Raw genomic sequence first — 10,842 nt, 5'->3', positions numbered from 1 at the left:
ACATGTGTCTAGGACATTGTCTGTGCGCCAAAGAGATTTCCCCTCCATTTCCTAAATTGCCTTTCTTTTTGGGAAGAGTATTTTTCTTATTCAAATGTAGAACTATGAAAATGAAGAGCAATCACATCATCATTAAAAAGTAAGTCCCAGTTATCTGGGTAACGCTGAAGGAAGTTATTTTTTTTTAAAGAATATGCTGAATGCCAGCCTTTTGGAAATCATTAAGTTCTAGGCCTTGGAGTAAGACGTTTTTCCAAAATAGGGAAAGAAAATATACCTGCTTATAAAGTGAAAAGGTGGTGGTTTTGTGTAACTGAGGTGTATTAGTTACTAGTTTGTCCCTTGCAAGAACTGACTAGAGCCATTTCTGATGGAAATCTCGGTCTGATTTCTGGATACCTGTGGGTGGGATGCATTTTCCCAAGTAACGAGCCGAGCCGGGTTGGGCCCTGAGCTTCCTTCCTAAGAGGGTGCCAGCCCCGTGATCTCACGGTCTTGAGAACAAGCCCCACATTGGGCTCCATGCTCAGTGTGGAGTCGTCTTGAGATTCTCTCTCTCCCTCTGCCCCTCCTGCTCGTTCTCGCTTTCTGAAAAATAAATCTTAAAAAAAAAGGGGGCGGGGGTGGGGTGCCAGCCCTTCCTTTAACATTGCAGGCCATGACCGTTTCTGTGGCCCATTTTTGTTAAGCGACACAGTCTGATCTGCACTTTCAGTTGTTTGTATAAATGCCATACTTTTTTGCTTGATAGCTTCTCAAAAGCTTGGTTGTGAGATGGAAGAGGAGCTGACCAAACAGTTAGTGAGCATATATCCTTTGGCTACTTGGGGAATTCTTTCTACTGAACTGCGCTGTGCCATTGGGCTTTTCCTGCTTACATTAAAACACATGTCAAGCTGTAACCCTACAAAACTAATTTTTTTTTTTTCACTTTTATGAGGAATGTCATTGGAGATGCTGTGTTTTGTATCACAGAGTGACAGTGTCTCCTGGGAGGAACTTTCCTCCCCCCCCCCGGGGCCCCTCCCAGTAGCCTCCTGCGACTTTGTTCTGGTAGTACATCACAGAACAGATTGGGTTTCCCTCCTCGAGTCAAATCCTGGGAGTTTAGAGCTAAATTTGGATTTACCATTCTTGCTTTTCTCTTTGATTTCTTTGCTTCCACATTTAGAAGTATCTTGAAATCATCTTTTTTTAAGCCCCTCAAAGCCTTTCTGGAATGCAGTGAAGCATATATTAAAAAGCGTTTCATTCTTTCTGACATCAAAATGAGAAATTATTTAATGTTGCCATATTTTAGTTTCACATTTTAGCAGTAATTGTCTGCCAATTCATACACTGTTGACCCTTGAATAACATGGGTCTGAACTGCATGAGTCCTTTTTTACAGTACTGTAATTTTATTTTCCTAATGGTTTTCTTAACATTTTTTCTCTAGCTTACTTTATTATAAATATAGTATGTAATACATATAGCACACAAAACATGTATGACTCAACTGTTTATGTTATTGGTAAGGCTTCCAGCCAATAGGAGGCTATTAGTAGATTTGGGGGAGTCAAAAGTTACACACAGATTTTTGACTGCACAGAGGGTTGGTACCCCTGACCCTGTTCAAGGGTCAACTACATAGTTGAAAGATTAAAAGATAATTTGTTTTTTTTAGTAGCCTTGTCAATATTTGCATATTTTGGAATATTATATATGTTCCAAAATATGCGAATATATATATCTATATAATATCTATAGAATATATAATATCTATATAGTGTTATATTTTATATTTGTTATATCTATATTTTATGTTATATAATATCTATATAATAGAATTGAAGATTAAAGGTTTTTACAGCTTTTTCTAAATATTAGCAAAGCTGCAACAATGTAGCTTATTTTAAAGGTGGTTACAAAAATGTCTGTGATTTCTTAAACACATTTAAAAATAATTTGATATCTTCATTTGTTAAGCATTTCAACTTATGTCTTCATTGAACTAGATTGCTTAAGTCTGTTCATCTCTAGGTAGCTCTCGTACAGTTAAAGTGTTGACAGATGCAAGGGTAGAAACTCTAGTCCAGAAATTGTTGTAAGCTTCTGTGCACCTTCCTTTGAAGCATAACTTAAATGTTTACTTCTTCCAGGCAGGAGCTAACATGATTGTGTCTGGCAGTGCCATTATGAGGAGTGATGACCCCAGATCTGTGATCAACCTGTTAAGAAATGTTTGCTCAGAAGCTGCTCAGAAACGTTCTCTTGATCGATGAAACCACAAGGAGTTGATGCTCATGAAATCTTTTTACTGGACGACAAGAATATTGACTATCAAATCCTATCACAGTTGAAGCAGTGCTGTTTTTCTGAGCAGCTATTCATTCCAGTGACTAAAATCTATTCTGCAGAATGTTCCAAGAGGTTAGAAATTGGTGTGTATAACTACATTTTTAGTGATGGAATTTAAAGATTAGTGTGGTAAAATACCATTTTTACTGGGAGACTTGATTTTTATAAAGTAAAAATATGGCTGTATTAAGGTTGTAAACAAAAATGTGTCTTAAAGCCTAATGAAGGTGTACTAGTTACTATGAAAAAATTTTTTCTGCAATTTAAATCTTCTCGTTTCTTGGTTTTCCAAAGCAAAGGAAGTCCTTATTCCTGTTCCGTATGTCATTTTTGATTTGTGTGTGCACATGACAATATGAGAAGAATGGAACTTGTGAAAAATCGAAGTTTGAATCGGGCTAGGATGGCACACTGTATTCTTGCTTCTTAAACATCTATTTTTTACTTTGCACCTTATATTTGATACATAAAAACTGTAAAAACAGTGGATGAAGCCCAGGGATTTCAGGTGGTCTGTTCTAAAGTACAAGTATAGATTTTTATCGAGGTGTTTTCTTTGTTAGCTCTGCTGGAGGGGCAGGTTATACAGTGATCCCCACCTGTCCCTTTTCTTACTCACCATTCTTAAGAACATGAAATAATACTGTGCTAGCTCTGAGCAGAGAGGAAAGGAAACAAATTCAATTGAGTTGAATCTGGACTCTTTTCCTTTCCATCTATTTGACTTTAGCAAATCAAATCAACCAGTGTCTTTGCATATCTGTTAACTGATTTATACATTGAATATAATTATAATAACCATGCAGGGTTATGTTGAGCATTAAGAGAGATCATACGTTATATGTAAAGCTTCCACTACTATTCCCAGATTTATAGGATAGTAGAGAATTGAGGATGCTCAATACAAAGGTGCTGTCATTTATGTTTTGTAGCCTATAAAGTACTTCAATATAAGCTCATTAAATCCACAAATCACTCTTAACGAGTGGTAGGACAGGTACTTTTGTCCCCATTTAAAAAATGAAGATACTAAAGCTCAGCAACAGGCTGGTACCGTGGAAAGAACCCAGTAGGGCACAGGAGTTCTGGTTTGTACTTTTTACAAATGGAGCCCTTGGAAGGTAGATTAGGCAAAGGAAGCCTCTTGTATGTAACACTGTCTTATTTGCAATCTAATTTTACCATGTAGCAGAACCAGATGGCTGAGGATATTCTGGATACTATGGATTTGACCCCAAGGATATATATTATATTAATCCAGCAAAGACCAGGTAGGCCAAAAAGATGACAAGGTACAGAGTTAATCTGTAAACTAAATATTTAAAACTGTGTCCCAAATTATACTTTGACAATACATATCCGCTATTTCATTCTTGCCAGTACTCTTGCTACATAATACATATGGCAAGAAATAAACAGGAGACCAGTGTCGTTAAGCTTCTTTAGGCTACTATGAGTTTTGAGAAATAGGTTTGAAAAATAAGAACATTAACACTTCCGCATAGACTAGAGTTTGCTTGGTTTTTTTCTATCCTATAATGTAAAAATCTGTCGGTTTTTATTTTGACTTAGGAAACATTTGTGCCGTCAATAGGTGGTGTTTAATCAGATCAGACAACACAAGGCATATAGAAATAACTTTAATTAAAAAACTTACATAGAAGATTATAATGTCAGACATGACAGAAAGATTTGAGCTTATTTGCCTAGACAACTTGGGTTTGTCCGGCTTTTTTCTTTTTTAAAAATAAATGTACAGTAAAACTACAAGCAAAAATTTGTCAGTATTTAATTTGAATTTTTTCCTTCCTTAAAAGGATTAGTATAATTTCCAATCCCTAACAAAAAACTTAGTGTCAAATCCCCCCAGACTAGGCCAGATGGCCAGGATTGTCAGTTATATGGGTACTATAACTTGAATAACCTTTTTTTTTTTTTTTTTAACATGAGAGGAGTTGTCCTCAACTTTTACATTGAAAAAGTTACGTGATAGCTTCAAAAGGAATTTTCCTTAATGTACACTCCTGTATTCAGTATTCAAGCATTACCCTTTGAAAAATTTTAATTCTCACTCTAGAATACAAGTAAGAATAGATGCTTATTTGAATAGAGTGAGCTATAGTAAGGAATGACCAAATTCATTAGAAATACAACATTTTTTATACTGATAGTACTTTCCTGTTGCTTATTTTAAGTTGGTGTCTTCTCTTCACAAGATACATAAAATAAAGTTCAATTTTAAAAGAGACCAATATTTAACTCTACTAAGCTTGTCGTAATCTGTTAGGAGTGAATGGAAAGTAACCTGTGTTTAGTCTAACAGATAATGGTGATTTTAGATAAAGGCGTATTGTGTTATCTGGTATAGAAATTTCCATAAATAACTTCTATTGGTTAAACATGTTTTTTAAAAAATCCCCTCCCCATCACAAGACTTTTAGATATCCATTATCACTGGAACCTGTGCTTTGTTTTAGAGTGCAGCTTAAACTTCATGGGGTAGTTCATACATGCATTTTCAAGTGGAGTGGCCACTGCCAGTGTTTTTTAAAACGATGTGTGTGTATACGTATGTATACTTTGTACACACATACTTGTATATTCAAATATACTTCTGAGGCAATTTTAATGAATTACCATAGAAATTACATAGAAATGTATAGGAAAAAGAGCTGTCATTTGATGCACAGGTATATTTGTATATATATATGTATGTGTGGGTATAACGTCTTTCAAAAACCATTTACCCAGTAATGTGATTTAACATCAGATTGCAGCAGTTAATTTTTTGGTGCTTGTGATTTGCATCATAAACACAAAAGACTAGCACTTGTCTGTAGGTGAAAAGCTAGTTATTCCTGTGGTTCAGGAAGGAAAAAGAGACCTACCTTGCCTGTTTTGTAACAGCATAAAAGATTAATACATGCAGTACATGCTCTTACTCTGGAATTGTGACTGAAGGGGGTGGGGGATGGAGAACAGGGCTTATTTTTTTTCTCCTGTCTTCCATTCACTTACATACTTTTCTTAACCTGTTCCCTGTCACCTATTTTTTTTAACATGAGTAAGTCCTAGACCAAAAGGTTTGTACTCTTCCATTTCGTCTGCCTGCCTTTTCGGATGGTGACCGTTCTCTGGTGCACTGGTACAGAAGATTTCACCACAGGAGGCTGGGCTCGAACTTTCACTGTGATCCTTTTTTTCATCCTGGCATAGTAAGGCTTCTGTGTCTTCATTCTTCAGCGGAAAAGCCCGTCGTTCCCACCACAAAGACTGGAAGAGAGAACATCTTCAGTTAAGTTTCAACTAATTTGTTTAAATTCATGTATCAGATAATCCTTTAATGTCAGTTTTGTAATTACTGTTTTGTTCTCTAGTGCATAAATGTACAAACTTTCATTTCGACCTGAGTATCTAGCAACTCAAATGGGACGTTACTGGGAATTGTTGAGAGACATTTCCCTTGCCCTTCAACAAAGAGGAGACGCTGCTGTTGGGCATCAGCCTTCATTTTGGGCATCAGAGCACGCTCAGAAAGTCCCTTTCAAAGTGTTTTCATCTCCTCCTACTTCAGTGTCTTCATTTCAGCCCATAATTACTACAGACACCTACTGACTTTTCCTTCCCCACGCTTTCTACGACTTGCCGATTAATTTCTATAGTTTCTGCTCTCCATTCTAGATCTCGTTCTTTTCCGCCACCTGCTTATGAAGAACAGTGCAAAAATGTATAGATGCTGTGTTAGAAAACACTCCCCTTGAGGTAAGAACTGGATCTATGGGGAGACAGGTAAAAATCTCTTAGAAAAAGAAATAGCAGCTAACATTTACTGTGTGCCAGGTGCTGTTCTCTCTAATCAGATTGGTTTTGTAATGAAACTTGGATAGAATCCCCATTTCCTAACAGAGGAGTGAGTAGGTGAAACTAGATACTGAGATGTTACATGAAAAGATAAAGTGTTTATTAGTGATAGAAACTAGAATGCTGGAATACATACCCTCTCTGATTTGTACCCAGCATTTTATACTGATTTGTTAAGTATGATGAATCCTTAATTTGCCCTTTCTTAACTTCTTTTTTAACAAGCACTTTCTACACATAGGCTTTTAAAAGGTTAAAAAGGCATTTAAAAGGAGGTTTAACTAGTTGTATATATTCCACTTACCTTGGTTTCTTGACTTTCATTTAATGAAGGTGAGCTCTGTGCACTCAGATCCTGGCTTTCTGAAGGAAGCTCAGCAGGACTTTCAGCAGCACAGTGCTGACCACCACTGAAGTCATTAGGGTATTCTTTCAAAAGCAAGTCCTGTCCTTCAACATTTTTACTGTAGGCTCTAGCAAGAAAATCAAGAAAATATTTAATTGTTACTTCTTCAGTTCTTAACATTTTATGAACAACCCCAAGTTATCACTAAGTCTATTTAACTTGGTAGCTTGAAACAGTCCTGCCCAGATTTTAAAAAATTCATCTGCTGATCTTCCTGTTATCTCAAAGATTTAAACAGTATTTTAGAAATAATATTTTGTGAATTTGCCAAATTATAATAGTGGATTTGAGTTTTGGTGGGGTTTGTTATTACTGTTATTTTGTTTTTAAATGAGAAAGGACAGTTACTTGATCTCTACAGTCTTTCTGAGTTCCCAGAGTATTCTATATTATGATGTCATCCATGTAGGACTCAATTCACATTTTCCTCTTTACTTCTGGAAAGTTCTATCTCTGGAATCTGGAGAAAGATGAGAAATGAGTCTCATGTGTGTTAAGACAGCTCTTGGAATAAGGATCTAGAACAAATCTGGATGTTTTGAGACCTAAACAGAGAAATGAGTTTTAAAAATACAGCTGAAGGGGTGTCTGGCTGGCTTAATGGGTATAGCCTGCAACTCTTGATCTCCGGGTTGTGAGTTCTAGCCCCACGTTGGATGTGGGGCGAATACTTAAAAGTAAAATCTTAAAAAAAAAAAAATGCAAAAAAAATACAGCTGACCCTTAAAATAACACAGGGGTTAGCACCAAATCCCCGATGCAGTCAAAAATTCACATGTAACTTTAGACTCCCCCAAAAACTTAACTACTAATAGCCTACTGTTCACCAGGAAGCCTTACCGATAATATAAACAATCGATTCACACATTTTGTATATGTATTATATACTGTATTCTTAGAATAAAGTAAGCTAGGAAAAAGGAAATGTTATTAAAACCATAAGATAAAATACATTTATAGGACTGTCCTGTAAAAATTCTGTGTATAAGTGGACCCATATAGTTCAAACCTGTGTTCAAGGTCAGCTTACTAAGCAAATGAGAGATGCCCCCACATTAAATCTAGCGGACTACCAGACTTGAACACGATCTTGCTTTGTGAGTTCTGGCTATATTAAAACACAGTCCATTGTAAATATAAAATATCATGGACTTTCTCAAATATATAATTACTAATTATGTTTTTAGGATTTAATTTCCTTTCCCCCAAAGTCATATTTTTGAAGTATTTTAGACCATCTGCTTTTTAGACTAGACAGGTTTCTTGAGCAAAATTTTTTTAAGAACAACATGTTTTTTAAGTGGTTATGTTAAAATAGATCACCCGGATTCTAATTCCTAGCATTAGGGCTGCTGTTCTCTATCTAGGGAGCATTTTCACATCATTTGCTGAGTTAAATCTATTCCTCAGATTGACAGTAAACAATAGGAAATAGTGGAGAAAAATAGAGAAATGCATTTCATCAGTCATAGCCAAAATCTATTTGGAATGTACTCAATAAATGCCATGTTTCACTTCTAGTGCACAAATAACTGATGTTCTGTAGTACATTTTCTTCCTTTTTAGGGGTCTCTCTCATTACTCATGCAGAATTTTTGTTGATTCTTCATGGATTTCATGGTTTGGGCTTTTAAATTGTTAACACCTGCCTGCTGTTTCTTCTGTGCCACTTGCTTTGCTCCCATAGTGACCATCTGGCTTGCTCTCTCTCTTCATATTTTTTGTGTCTTAGGGAGAAGACTTCATCAGAAAGATCTTCTACCTGGAATTAGAAATAAAGCTTTTCTTTTATCAGAAACATTTTGAAATATGAGAACAGGTGTCAAACAATTCCTCATCAAGAGAACAATATAGGAAGAAAATTCTAAAATAAATCTAAATTGAGAGAACAAGTATTATGAGATGAGCTTCAAATTCCAAAATAGAGGGATTAACTTTTTTTTTCCCTCTTTTACAACTTTTTTCCTATTGGGTCATGTTTGAAGACTTACCTAGATTACAGATAGGTTCACAGTGCTTTGCATAAAAAATTCTCTTAATGCTTAATTCATTCAAAGATTTATATTGATTGCCCTTTACTGTTCTAGGAATGTTAATATCAAAGCAAAATGAAACTGAGAAAAATGAAAATTAACTAATGACTTAATCTGGAGTTCTAAGACTTTGGTGGTACTGGTTTAAGAATTTGGGTTTCCTGGCTAGGATCATTCTAAATTAGGGAAAAGCACATTAAAAGAGGGGAGGGCATTAAAAAGTTAATTTTGATAGTTGAAAAACACAGTCAGTGGGCCTAGAAAGATTATGACACAAAATGTCTTACATAATAGTGCTTCTACAGAACATCACTTTCAAATTAGTTTGGTTATATAGTATTTTTCCCTGAAATTGTTCTTGTCTTAATGTAAGTTTTACCCATACAGGCTCATAGTCCCTTTCCTGCATTCTAAAACTCCGAAACAACAAGTGTTCTTAATTCATTCAATGACATAGCCTGATCTGGCCAAATTCTAGAACTGTTTTCTATAGAAACATTAATATTTGATTATGAGAACTATCCTAGACTCCCTCTATGTCTTATGTGATGGACCCATCACATTCACATTACTTTCTCAAGTCCAAAGGTTTCCCAATTCAAAAGCCGTTTGTTCCCAACGTTTTGAATGTGGCACTGTAGACGTGAATATTAAAACTAAATCTCTTCATGCAGAAAAACATGACTAATACTGGGAATGAATATAGATACTCATGTAAATTCAGTATTTCAACAATTCATGTAAGCAAAAGATTTGTGTTTTTCTTTATTACATTTCTTTATAGATTACTGTCTTTGCAAATTTGCACGAAAACATTTTTCTAATGAAACTAATATTCTTAATGAAGAATTTTGTTTTCATAAGTGAAAAGAAAAAAATCAGTGCATGTTAAGGGGCTTATGTTTCCCTTTAGTTCCTCAAACACCAAATTAAGCGGGCTTCATAATATATAAAGTGCAATTGTCCATAAGTGAAAGGCAACTTACCTCCTCTTCACCTACATGATATTCATCCAAAGGCTGAAGAACAGCCATCCTCCAGCTGTTGAAGATACAAACCAATTTCAGCTTTTAACTAAGTGTAGCAATTTTATTCTCTAAGCACACACAGCTAATGCAGTAATGTTTTCTTTCCTTGGGGCTTCCATTAATTCAAATAGTTGTATTTTCATACTTTTTTTTTAAAGAGAACAATTTGTGTTATGAAAAAAAGACGAGAAGGTGAGACTTTACTTTTGGCCTTAGAGTAAACGGTCTCCTCTGCATAGCTGCATTCTGTACCTAAGAATGTACCAATTTTGAATTAAGTCAGTAGATGCTGATAAAATGGCTTGGCAGGGAGGGAGGGGGGAGAGCATGGCCTCTCAGGTTTAACTACTGGATCACAGAATTCCTCTGTATTTAAACAACCAACCCAACCAGCCAGCTCCAGCCTTCCAAAGTAGATTGAAAAACATCATTGCTGCAGAACATCGTAAGCACAAATGTTACTCCTTACTTTTATGTAGAAGATCTCAATAGATTCTCTGTAGGATTTCTCATAATACCTCCTACAGTATTAAGAGTTCTTAATACCTCAAAGTAATTAGAAATAAGATTTGAAATCAGAATAGAGATGGGTAGGAATTACTGTAGTTGTCACTGAGCTTTTATCTGTTTCCAACGTCTTCTACCTACTTCCTGGTACCAGATTCACGTTCTTAAAAAAATGTTTTTCATCACTGCTTAAAAAAACAAAAACTTTGAATAACTTCACTGCCAGTAGGAAGCAGATCTGTGTATGGCATTCTGGGACCTCTAGAATCTGGTTCTAATTCCTTTTCTAGCCATAACTTTATCACCCTACACAAAAATCTCTCTCTGGCGTAGCGTGTGCCTTTGTTGTGGTTTCCCCTGTGTGAATAAACTGTTCTTTCTCCCTCCTTCATGATGTCTTCCCACATCTCCCTACTAAACTATTTATTGCTGACTTGGTAACAACACATCAAATTCTTATTTTTGTTGTTACAAGTGTTACTGTCTTATAATGTGAATATTCATTGCAAAGGTAGTTGCTTTCTTTGAACACTTTGCAGCCTTGTGCAAAACTCCATTTTAAAGAGCAAGGATTATTTGTTACTGATCTACATCCCTAAGTACCTTTTTGTGCTCTCTCTCTCTATATATATATATATCCATACACACATAAGAGATAACTAAATAT

At 35.6% G+C, this 10,842-nt stretch overlaps 2 protein-coding genes across 12 annotated transcripts in view; one reads left to right on the top strand and one right to left on the bottom strand.

Moving 5' to 3' along the window:
* RPE (ribulose-5-phosphate-3-epimerase) overlaps positions 1 to 7,307 on the top strand; it is a 19,880-nt gene extending 12,573 nt beyond the window's left edge. The window contains exon 5 of the mRNA XM_081813722.1: positions 2,142 to 7,307. Coding sequence (XP_081669848.1) covers positions 2,142 to 2,264 — 123 coding nt within the window. The 3' untranslated portion in view covers positions 2,265 to 7,307. The remainder of the gene's footprint in view (positions 1 to 2,141) is intronic.
* Positions 3,968 to 10,842, bottom strand: part of KANSL1L (KAT8 regulatory NSL complex subunit 1 like) — a 148,875-nt gene continuing 142,000 nt past the window's right edge. For all 11 annotated transcript variants that reach the window (XM_081813714.1, XM_081813712.1, XM_081813711.1 and 8 more), the window contains 4 exons: positions 9,627 to 9,681; positions 8,257 to 8,369; positions 6,506 to 6,674; positions 3,968 to 5,613 (listed from right to left, as the gene is read on the bottom strand). In XM_081813714.1, coding sequence (XP_081669840.1) covers positions 5,383 to 5,613; positions 6,506 to 6,674; positions 8,257 to 8,369; positions 9,627 to 9,681 — 568 coding nt within the window. In that variant the 3' untranslated portion in view covers positions 3,968 to 5,382. The remainder of the gene's footprint in view (positions 5,614 to 6,505; positions 6,675 to 8,256; positions 8,370 to 9,626; positions 9,682 to 10,842) is intronic.

The sequence above is a fragment of the Leptonychotes weddellii genome, chromosome 3 (assembly GCF_054177405.1).
Source record: "Leptonychotes weddellii isolate Sample4059 chromosome 3, ASM5417740v2, whole genome shotgun sequence".
Taxonomy (NCBI): Eukaryota; Metazoa; Chordata; class Mammalia; order Carnivora; family Phocidae; genus Leptonychotes; species Leptonychotes weddellii.
Note: the sequence above shows the minus strand (reverse complement) of the source record. Positions and strands in the feature narration are given on the sequence as shown.